Consider the following 12,768-nt stretch of genomic DNA (forward strand, 5'->3'; position numbering starts at 1 on the left):
TAATTTACCATTAAAGTGGTCATATGATGCGATTTAAATTTTTTCTTTCTCTCTGGAGTGTTACAAGCTCTTGGTGCATAAAGAAGATCTGTGAAGTTGCAAAGACTAAAGTCTCAAACCCAAAGAGATATTCTTTATAAAAGTTAAGAGTCAGCCACGCCTCCCCGAAACGGCTCGTTCTAACACGCCCCCACATCTCTACATCACAATGTCGGGAGATTTGCATAACACCGAGCAAATGTTCATTTAAAGAAAGAAGGCATAACGTTTATTCTCTCTGTTGCCACCGCTTCCATGTCGTGGAGACGCTGTGTGTTTCGTTGTGAAAGTGAAACTACTTTGTTTGGCCTTCCAAAAGAGGACACGACTAGAAATCAGTGGTTTAGTTGTATTAACAACACTGTTCCAGAACAGTTCAACCCAACCCAAATATTCGAATGTGTGCAGCACATTTTAAGGAGGACTGTTTCCCATGAGGGTAGCCTACAATGCTGTCTGTTTAAGTGGGGCAATTCCAACTTTGCAAGGACAGTCTGGTGCTTCTTACACACAGCCTGTAAGTACGTTTACATATTTAAAGAATTTGCCACTGATGATTCAAACGTGAGTTTTGAGCAGTGTAGAGTAGCACTTGTTGTTTGTTGTTTCTCCGATAGCAAATGCAGACATGGTTTTATGTTGACGTGGCACAATATGAAACACAATGCTTAAAAAGACAGTATAAGTCATTATAATCAGTAATTATGTCCCCACTGGATACAACAAATGCCTCGTTTGTAATGGGTTTTATTGGTTTTGTCTCATTGTGGCGGTTTTATACGCATTACAGTATGGCAAGGGACATAGGGTTTTAGTATTTACGTTTGAGGCTTTTGGCATTTGGCAATTCACAATGCACTGGATAGATGGGAGTACACTTTGAGTATTTTTTTTTTTTTTTTTTTTAGAATGATGAGCTTTGAAAAAAATCGGTGCGTTTCAGAAGGCGGGGCATAGAGGAGAAACAATAATGTACAGTATGTGAAAAATAATGTGGTTTTTTTTACCTAAAATCACCTATACACATTGCATTACACCAAATACAAAAAATAATGTTCTTTTTAGCAGCATCATATGAGCCCTTTAATATAGTATAGATCTAATTTTCTTCTGTTATACTTTATTAATGTGACTAATATTTATAAAAATTTAATATTGTAAAATATTGCAGACATTACTTTTGGCTTTGAGTTTGACTAAATTCTATTAATAGTATGGATAATATAATATAATATGATATGGATAATATAGATGCAGATCATTTTTAGATACTATAATGCTTTATAAATGTTATGAATATTATTGCGATGTATTAATATTTTATATTGTAAAGTATTATTAATATGAAAATTCATAATATTAAAAATATTTTTATTACATTTTATTTTGGACTTGATTATGCTATTAACATAATATATCCTGAAATATAACATAATTTATATATAAAATATTTATTTATTTATAAATGTATATATATATAATTATTTTTTATATATATTAATTAATTTATTTTTGTATTAGTTATTAATTATATGTATATATACAGTATATATACAGTATATAGACAGTATATATATATATATATATATATATATATATATATATATATATATATATATATATATATATATATATATATATATATATCTGCCCGACCCTGAACTTATGAACAGTAATGAATGTGTGTTGATTTACTGTCAGGCTGTGGATTTGGTAGGCATTAAACCAGAGTGTGTGCTGTTTAGTGAACATCACGGTCAGGCTCATGAAATGAAGCGTCTCTGTCTCTCTGTGTGAGTACACCTGCAAAGTCACAGCGCCGCAGGTCAGCGCTCAGATGAGGGTGTCCTTGTTTCTCTGAGCCGTGTGTGTCACGTGCAGGGACAGACGTGTGTGTGTGTGTGTGTGAGATCTGAGCTGACATCCTGTACCTGTAGAGCATCCAGCGCAGCTCCTGGATGACGGGATACATTTGCATACAGAATGAGCCAGTGAATATCAAGGACGGGATAGGAGCGTTTGCGCTTATGCTAATCATGCATCGTATTTGACTTCCACTGTCTGCTTTGCCACAACACAAGCGCTGCCAGTGAGCACTTAAAGGTGCTGGATCTCATGTCATGGACACACTTGATTTTGAGCACATTTCTATAGACAAGGCAATGTGCGTGACAAACATTAAATTGGAAAATTATACGCTGTAGCAGTCAAAAGTTTGGACAATTTTTTTGGAAGAAGTCTCTTCTGCTCACCAAGGCTGCATTTATTTGACCCAGTGAAATACAATAAAAAAGCAATATTGCGAAATATTACAATATTACTGATGCAGAAAGTAATATTATAACAGTGATGCAATAGCATTTAAATGCTTGGTGTCAGTAAGATTAAAAAAAAAAAAAAAAAACTTTTTTTTTATACTTTTATTCAGCAAGCATGCATTAGATTAATAAAAAGTGACAGTAAGTAGTATTAATAATAATAATGTATTTTTCTCAATAAAGTGAAATATTTATTTGTGTTTTTATTTATATAATAAATGCTATATTATACCATTCAAAAGTTTGGGGTCTGATAGATTTTTTTTTTTATAGAAATGAATGCGTGTATTCTGTAAGGACACATTAAATTGCTCAAAAGTGGCACTAAAGACATTTATAATGCTGCGAAATATTTATAATACAAATAAATGCTGTTCTTTTGAACTTTCTATTAATCAAAAAATTTTGAAGAAAATTGTTTCTACAAAAATATTAAGCAGTCTTCAATATTTGAGAATAATCAGAAATGAGCAGCAAATCATCATATTAGAATGATTTCTGAAGATCATGTGACACTGAAGACTGGAGTAATGATGCTGAAAATACAGCTGCGCATCACAGAAATAAATTACATTTTACAATATATTCACATGGAAAATTATTTGTTAAAGTTATTTGAAATTCTAATAATATTTCACATTTTAAAATTAATATAAAATTATATATAAATAAAATTATAATTATTATAAAATTTTACTTTTTCTGTTATTTAAGTGCTCATTGAGCCATTGATTCAAAGGGATACAGGGCTCAACAACGTTTTCGTTGTTTTTTTTAACCATGTTATGTAGTAATCTTATTCTAATAAATAAGCTTGTATGACACCAACATTTTACAATTCTCAATTCCAATTTCAATACCAAACTAATATAAAGTTCAATCATTATTAAAGGGTTAGTTCACCCCAAAATGTAAATTCATTAATTTCTTACCCTCATGTTGTTCCAAACTTGAAAGACCTTCGTTCATCTTAGGAACACAAATAAAGATATTTTTGATGAAATTCAGAGTTTTCTGACCCTGCATAGACAGCAACGCAACAGAAATGTTCCCAGTCCCGGAAACATAGCACGGACATCGGTAAAAGAGTCCATATGTAAGCTACAAGAATAACTAAAATATGATGATGAACAGAGGTTCTTACAGGTTTCGAAAGACATGAGTGTGAGTAAAATGACTGAATTTTCATTTTTGGGTGAACTCACCCTATAAAGAAAACAGAAGAGTCAAGAAAATAAATACTAATAAACAAATTTACAAATAAATAGAACAAAGATAAAAAAATAAACAATGTTTTTTAGGTTTGTAGGTGTTTATGGTCAGATATTTAATAATTAAATAATTTAAATGTAAAATAATGCTGCTTAGTCATCATTAAATATAAATTCATTCTTTTTAGAGCTAAAATGATTATTCGGTCAAGAGCAGTGAGTGGTTTTCTCTCTCTTTTTTTCTTGGATTAACATTAAGGACACAGACAGCATCTGATAAATTAGGCTGTGGTCACTTTAAGAGACAGTGCATGGACCCAATATAATGATACACATCAGATTGCTTTCTCAACGATTTACCTTCAGTTAAGACGTTATCGAGGACTTTTCGAGGATATTCGCCAAGATGGATATTTTGACATAATTCTGTCTGTATTTGTTTGTTCAAGTGCAAGAAGATGCGAAAGAGAACTGTTTGCACGTTGACACAGTAAATAGCGCACGAGTGCTAAATTGAGTTATTTCCTGTTGTTTTCTGCTTAAATGCTTTAAAATCACTTGAATGTTTAAATTGGCGCAGTTTAAAAACACATTCAAGCGATTAACTTTCGTGACGGATAGATTAGGGTTAGGTTTAAGGTTAGTGACCCGATCGGACTGTCCAGAGCATCTTTCACGTTGGCCAGTCCTTACGGGAGAGTTCAGCAAAGAAATGTAAGTCATCCTCATGTCTTTTCAAATTTGTTTGACTTACTTTTTTCACTGGAACATTCTGAAGAATGTTTTGTGTCCAAACCACATTGCATGGCGCGGTCTCTCAGAGCACCTTCAGCAGGATGTGTTTTTCAGGTTGCTGTTGTGATCTGCTGCATGTGCTCTGTGTCTGTTCTGGATGAGATGCTGTCGCTCGGCCCAGGAGCTGTCAGAAGGCACAGGTCTGCTGTACGGTCCATCTGGGCCTCTGCCGTCCCGTTTGGCCATCTGCGGTTCACCTCAAGTCGATTCACCTTACATCTGCAAACTCACTCTGAGCTGCTGCTTTTAGAGTCTCCTGCTGCCAGACGTCTCAAATTACCCACAGTACCCTCTTTTCCCTAATACTGTCCAGCAGGTTTTCTCGCTTTACTTTTTACTTTTAGATTTGACAGATTTACTGCAGTCCTCCATCTTTAAACAGTAGCGAAACCACTTTCTCTTGCATTTGAAAGAGTTCGCTGTGTGGACAGACCTTGAGTCTTGAGTTTTCATCACAAGAAGTCATTGTGTTGTTTGTCTGTTTTTGATGTTGTGCTCTGCACTAGGGCTGTCAATATTTTTTTTTTTTAATTTTGAATATTCGGCGAATGAAAAAAAAAAATGAAAAAACGTTGCATTCGAATTTTAGGTCTGCGTCAGCCGTCAGGCAGCCTTATAAGTGGTGCACAAAATGCGACAACGATGTAAGTGTCATTGCATTTTAATGATTTTGTTAGCCTATCCAGTTGAATCCACTAGATGCGGCGCTGCTACGTTTTTCATTTAACATATTGTGGAAAACGAGAGCATCAGTGTGGAGAAGATATTGTTTACGTCAAAACTGAAACCAAGCCGTTCACACAGAACGCATATTTATCCCATTTTCTAGAGGAACATCTATCAGCGTTGCACTCACGTCTCGCACAAGAGAGCGGCATGTTTAGAAAGCCATGTAAAATTAATGTAAGTTCAACTTTTAAAAAGCATGTCTCAAGACTTTATGGCGGTTTTTCCCCATCCAACTGTATCTCGTGTTTTTAAATAAAGAAAGAAGCCTACTCTTTGTGATTGGTTTTCGGTCCTTTGTATTTTTTTTTTTGGGGGGGGGTCTTTTTTCTAATTGTTTAAGAAACTTTATTAATAATATATGGTTTATAAACATTATTTTTATTTATTATGATTTTTTTTTTTTTTTTATAGTATTGTTGTTTTATTTTGTTTTGATTTGAAGAAACCTGTATAATATTTTGCACGATGCACCCTCTTGAGGTCTCAGGAGAGAAGCCAAAATCTTTTTCCCCCTAGCTGAAATTATACCTTTTAATTTTGAATACAATTCAAATTTTGTTAATATTTAGGTAGAAAATTTGAATTTAGTTTTTCAGTCATTTTGACAGCCCTACTCTGCACATGGTGATTATGAAATCATGTTTTATGATTAATGCTATTAATAGGGCCCTTTTCCCAAAGTCATTTTTTTTTTTAAACTTTCCAATTTTTCAGTATTCCGTTTTTTATATATATATATATATATATATATATATATATATATATATATATATATATATATATATATTTCAGGATTTATTTTTTTATATTCTAGACTCTGTTTGATGGTTAAATTAAATGTTATTCATCAAAAGCATTTATGATTAATGGAAATCAGAAAGCCTACATTACTAAACAGCAATTTAGTAAAAGTTTAACAAAAAAATTGTTTTTAAAGCCTTATCAAATATTTAATTTTTTTCTCAAATTCAGTTTTCGTGTTTTAGTATGTGTGTAGTAAACGAAACCATGCGGCTGCGCCATTCATTCGCACAGAACATGCAGGATTCATATTTAAATGGTATTTTTGTTGCCTAATATTCACAGACACCAGTCTATATTGCATTTTGATTTAAGTGTAGTTTACCTACTTTTGATGTATCCATCCAAAATTTGGCAAATTCTGCGTTATACAGTAAATTCCGTTTTTATGGCATGATTCCACGATTCTGTCCATGTTTTCCACATCACGGAAATCATAGGGCTCTATGTTATTTAAATGTACATATGTAAATAGAAATAGAAAATAAAAATGTGGAAGTCTTAAAGTCAGAAAAATGTCTTTTCCATATTTTCTAGGCTTATAAGATAACACAGTAACACTTTACAATGAGGTTCCATTTGTTAAGATTATTTAATGTGCATTAACAATAAAAAAAAAATACATGTAAAGCATTTTATTAACTGCTGTTTATACATATTTTCCTAGTCTCGTTAAATTATATATTAATATATTTTTATATAATAATATTTTTTTCCAGAAATTTCAGAATTCAGAAATGTAGAAATCTATCTAATTTACATCACAATACGTTTCATTGCAACTTTGACTGATGTAGCTAATGTAATCAAATAAAACATCGTTGTAAAGTGTTGCCAAAAATTCACTGGCTTGTTTATTTATTTATTCTATCAATTTTATTCATTATATATTTACATCACAGTAAATATAGTTCATTTTAAACGTATTTGTCAAAAGAATTCATTCATTCACGAAAATATCACCTGGTGCATTTTAAAGGTTTGATATATATTGCGATGAACTGTGATTATTGTCATTTTGGACTATATTTTGAGTTTTGTGAGTGCTAAAATGCCTCTATTGGAGAATTGTTGTATAACACTAGTTTTGACACCGTGTTTGTGAAATATCACGGTTTTGGCTCATACTAGCAGTTTGCTCTCACGTCAGTGTTAGGGGACGGGCTGACAGCGAGAGCTCTGTGTGGAGTTTGAGAGGTGAATGTGAGAGTAAGAGCGGTGCTGCGGCAGACAGCACAACAGATTGCTCTCTTTAAAGCAGTTTAGCGCAGACACAGACGTGTGGGAAGAGCGAGAGCTCAGCTCCCTCTGAGGATCACCGCAGCTCGCTCAATTCACATTTTGCTTTGTCTCAGCCGCTGTCTTGGAGTTTGTTTGTTGTTGTGTGTGTAGTTATTCACTGGAATGAATGAAAACGCTGATGCTGTAGCAGTTGACCAGCAGTGCTTCAGCGTCTCATTGATCTGTCTAATGATGTGTGTTTAAGGAAAGCACAATGCTAGGTTGCTTTAAATTCAGTGTGAAATCAAAACACCCAAAATCTGCTTGTTTACTACAGGTTCCTGGTGTTAATGCAAATTAAATTCAGTGTGAAATCAAAACACCCAAAATCTGCTTGTTTACTACAGGTTCCTGGTGTTAATGCAAATGATTCATTGTTTTATTTTTTTTATTTTATTTTATTTGCCTTTATTTTATTTTATTTTATTTTATTTATTTTCCATGGCATTTTATTTTATTTTATTTTATTTTATTTTATTTTATTTACATAACATTTGATATAACATCCAAGAAAACTGATATCATCTTTCTATTTGTATTGTTTTTATATATTTATGTAAACATTTATTTATTATTTATGCTAGCAGTTTCATTAATTATGTTTTCATAACATTTAAAAATTTAAGCAATAAAAATGTTTATATTTTCTGGCCATCTTATTTGTTTATATTCATTCATTCATTCATTTTATTCATTATTTATTTACATAACATTTAATCAGTACATCAAAGAAAAGTTTTTTTTTTTTTTTTTTTGTTTTATTTTAATTTTTTTTTATATTTTTATTTATGCTTTTTTATTTATTTACTCGTTATCAGTTTTATTCATTATATATTACATTTAATTAACATTTAATCAGTTTTTATTATATTTTATTATATTCATTCTTTCATTCTATCAGTTTTGTTAATTATATATTTCCATAACATTTAATCATTGCATCAAATAAAATTTATATCTTTTCTAGCCTGAAATGCATGTAATTTTTTTTATATTTACTAGTGCTGTCAAACGATTAATCGCATCCAAAATAATAATAATAAAAATAATAAAAGTTTTTGTTTACATAATATGTGTGTGTGTAGTGTACTGTGTATATTTATTATGTATATATACATACACTCACATACAGCATATATTTTTGGAAATATTTACATGCATATACATTTATATATTTATATTAAATATATTATATATAAATATATTTAATATATAAACATAACATATGTTTCTTAAATATTTACGTGCATGTGTTTGTATTTATATATATATACACATATACATATACATATACATATGCACAGTACACACATGTATTATGTAAACAAAAACTTTTATTTTTTGATGGCAAAAATATTTAATTATTTGCATAACATTTTATTTTCAAAGCAAATGATATATTTTCTGGACTTCTGAATTGAATTATCTTTTTGAGTTTTAACACGTACAATATGAATATGAAGATTGAAGCAATACTAACAATTTGTGCACATTTCAACATTGTGCACAACATTATTTTGCTATTCTAAAAAATAAGAAGAAGTGTTTTTTTTTAAGTGTTTTTTTTGTGTGTGTGTATAGGTTTTATATGTTTTTTTTATTTTTGAAGTCCAGTCTCAAGCTCGCAGCTGATTGGTCTCTTAATAACTAACGTCTAAATCCTGAAAACAGACTCAAGCTGTTGTGGTTTCAGTCCTTCATTCAAACTAATATATCGGTTGCTGAATCAGTGCTTTAACATGACTGTTTTTGTTGACTAACTACAACTAACAGTTGAAATCAAGTGTACAGTGAGTCACTCTCGCTAGCTGGGCTTATTACTGTAAAGCTTTTAAGACGGATCAGCCTCTCCTCAGAGTATTTACTGACTCACCAAACCTCCCGCTCCTGTAAACGTATGACTCCGCCGACTGATCAAATACATATTTACTAATCAATGTGCTCTCATACAGTATATGTGCTCTTAACCCTTCACCTGCCCGTCCACTCCTGTTTTCCCGTAGTCCTGCTGGTCTGGAGCTCAGCTCTCGTTAATGCACTCTAATGATTGAATGAGATTGCGTGACGGCGGCGTGTCACATTTGACCGTGTGAACATAAGCAGCAGTCAACATCTCATAATGGCATGTTTATACTGGATTAATGCTAATTACTACAGCCGTTAATACTGGAGTCCAAAGAAAATCAGTCAAACCAGTTCAAGATGGGCAGGTCCTGAGGAAAACCCGTCTGTAGAGTGGCACTGTGTCATTTCTGTGCCACTAGCAGCACCAAATGGAATTAAACACCACTCCTTAACAAGCCACATTTAAAAAACAATTTTTTTTAAGGTATAATATAATATAGCATTTTTAAATAATATAGCATTTTATGATTATATTATATTATATTGTTACATTATGTTATAATAATTTATAATACTTCTATTAATTTTTTTTTATTTTAGGGATTTGTTCATCAACTCTAGTAATATGTAATATGTTATATATTATATTATCATATTCATATTTTTTTTTAATTTAATACTCTGGATTAGACTTTATATTATATAAAAAATTTAATTGTATTTATTTTTGGAATTTTAATACTTAGGGATAGGAGTTTGTTCAACAACTCTACACTATATTATAAATTCATATATTTTAATTAATTAATTTATTTATTTTATATGTTACGGTATGTATTTTTATGCTTACGGTTAGAGGTTTATTAATTTTTTTTATTATTTTTTTTATTTTATAAATTTAATTTGTGTTTATTTAAGGGATGGGGGTTTGCTCAACACCTCTATTCTATTCTATTCTATTCTATTCTATTCTATTCTATTCTATTCTATATTAATTTGATCTTATTAATTTGTTTTAATTGGTGTTTTTTGTTGTATTTTATTTTTTTTTATTAATGTTTTTATTTTATTGTTACTTTATTTTTTTTTTTTATTTTTTATATTTATTTATTTTATTATAGTTTTTTTTATTTAAATTTAATTATAATTTATTTATTTATTTTCTGGATGTTTATTACCTTGGGGATTTGTTCAACAACTCATATTATATTATATTATATTATATTATATTATATTATATTATATTATATTATATTATATTATATTATATTATATTATATTATATTATATTATATTATATATCATATCATATCATATCATATCATATCATATCATATATCATATATCATATATCATATCATATATCATATATCATACTAATTTGATCTAATTTAAAAGTAATAAACTTGCACTGTACATGTTTTCTTTTTTTACCATCGGACTGAAGAGTCATTGCTGTGATGTTTCTTTCTCCCAGATCAGTTTTTTCCTTAAAAAAAAAAAAAAACGTTTTCCCTGGAGTGCCCTTGTCTTTATTTCCATATGGAAGGCTCTTTAGATTGAGAGGACATACAGTCATGCATCCGTCCCGCTTGGATTTAAATGTTGCCGGGGGACGTTGGTTTTATCTCTTTTTTTGGCTCATCTCCCTGTGACCGTCTGTCCTTCACATCTGAGCTGCTTAAAGGAACAGTTCACCCGGAAATAATGCTGGCATTATTTACCTACCCTCATGTTTCCAAACCCAAATGACTTTTCAAAAGGGAGAATTGTGTAGAATGTGTTCTTTTCCTTCAAGGTCACAAATGAAAAAAGTGCCATTAAAAGTAGTTAATGTGACTTTTCTGAAGTCATGTGATGGTTTTTGTGACTGATAATTTGTAATATATAGAGGCTGATTCCTCTCTCTGTCTTGCTCCAGATGGTCACGCGTGGCTGTGAGACCACAGAAATGACCTTGCGCAGGAACGGTCTCGGTCAGCTCGGCTTCCACGTGAACTTCGAGGGCATCGTGGCTGACGTGGAGCCGTTTGGATACGCCTGGAAGGCCGGGTTACGTCAGGGCAGCCGGCTGGTGGAGATCTGTAAGGTGGCGGTGGCCACGCTGACCCACGAGCAGATGATCGACCTGCTGCGCACCTCCATCTCCGTCAAGGTGGTCATTATCCAGCCGTATGAGGACGGAGCTCCCAGAAGGTATCTCTGATTTGTTCAACAACTTGGTCATTTTAAAAGTAATTTTAAAAAATCAATAAAAAGGTTAAGTAAAAGATCTGAATTGGAAATAATATTGTGTTAAATTAAAATAATATTTTTTTTAATTTTGCATTTATTTTTAGAAGTTTAATACTTAGGGTTAGGGGTTTATCCCATAACTCCAATTATATTATATTATATTATATTATATTATATTATATTATATTATATTATATTATATTATATTATATTATATTATATTATATTATATTATATTATATTATATTATATATAATATGATCATGGATAATATAATTTTTTTTATATGTATTTAATATATGATATTATTTTTTGTATTTTTTTTTTAAGCGTTGTTTTATACTAAGCTTAGCACTTAGGACTACGGGTTTGTTTAACAACTTTAATTATATATTATATTATATTATATTATATTATATTATATTATATTATATTATATTATATTATATTATATTATATTATATACTTTTTTAATGAGTATTTTTTATATATGATTTTTTATTTTATTTTATTTTATTTTATTTTAATATTTTGATATATGAGCCATGATTGAAGATATTCAATATTAACTTGAATATAGGAAATTAATATATGTGTTGAATATATGAATATGAAATGCATTATTTTGTCTTAATAAATCACCCAGTATGGATGTTAATAGCAGGTTTTCTGCTGCTTTTTTCAGCCTCACTCAGATGGTTTTTTCATGTTGGATAGGATTTGAAGTCTTGAGTTTTAAAAACTCCACTCCACTTCACTTCTAGTTCTCAAGTCGCTCTATTATCCAGTGTTGTTAACATGATGCTGCTTCTGGAACTGATTTGCTGTGAATGGTTAGTTTGCGCTGGGAAGCTCTTTAAGTGATTGTGGTGGATCAGTGGGAACAGAAGGAGTGTCTGGTGTTTGTGTAGTGACAGCAGCGGTTTAAAGCGGTGGATGGATCTGGCCAGCTGGGCCGAGGCCTGACGCTCTTCACCCAGCGATAGCGGCAGGAGGTGCTTGAGTACTGAAGAAGTGCAGCAGATTGTGCTTTTAGGCTTCGTCTGCTTGTCCCACCAATTAAAACAGGACAGATCCACTCACACAATCACATACCGTCAACCAACCGTCCAGATTACACACAGCGTTTAAATCTCATGAAAACGGTTGAGAAATTACTATTTAAATAATTGTTCTTAATATTTTTTTTTTTTTTTTAGCCTTTTACGTATTTCATTTTTTATTTAATAAATTATATATATTATATATACTTTTACATTTTTATTAACAAAATATTATTCTTCATAATTTATATTTTTATTATATATTTAATTGTTACATTTATATTATTATATTATATAATAATATAATTATATTAAATCATATTATTTTGAATAGTTATAATAATAATAATAATAAAAATAATAATAATAATAATAATAATAATAATAAATATAGTTGTTTATTATTAGATAATATAATGTATATCTATATCTATCTATATCTATCAATTAAATAATTTTATAAATATTATT

At 30.5% G+C, this 12,768-nt stretch overlaps 1 protein-coding gene across 1 annotated transcript in view; it reads left to right on the forward strand.

The window, feature by feature from the left end:
• Positions 1 to 12,768, forward strand: part of LOC109052254 (signal-induced proliferation-associated 1-like protein 2) — a 117,983-nt gene that overhangs the window by 48,375 nt on the left and 56,840 nt on the right. The window contains exon 9 of the mRNA XM_042736140.1: positions 10,941 to 11,215. Within this exon, the coding sequence (XP_042592074.1) occupies positions 10,941 to 11,215 (275 nt within the window). The remainder of the gene's footprint in view (positions 1 to 10,940; positions 11,216 to 12,768) is intronic.

The sequence above is a fragment of the Cyprinus carpio genome, chromosome B13 (assembly GCF_018340385.1).
Source record: "Cyprinus carpio isolate SPL01 chromosome B13, ASM1834038v1, whole genome shotgun sequence".
In the NCBI taxonomy this organism is placed as follows: domain Eukaryota; kingdom Metazoa; phylum Chordata; class Actinopteri; order Cypriniformes; family Cyprinidae; genus Cyprinus; species Cyprinus carpio.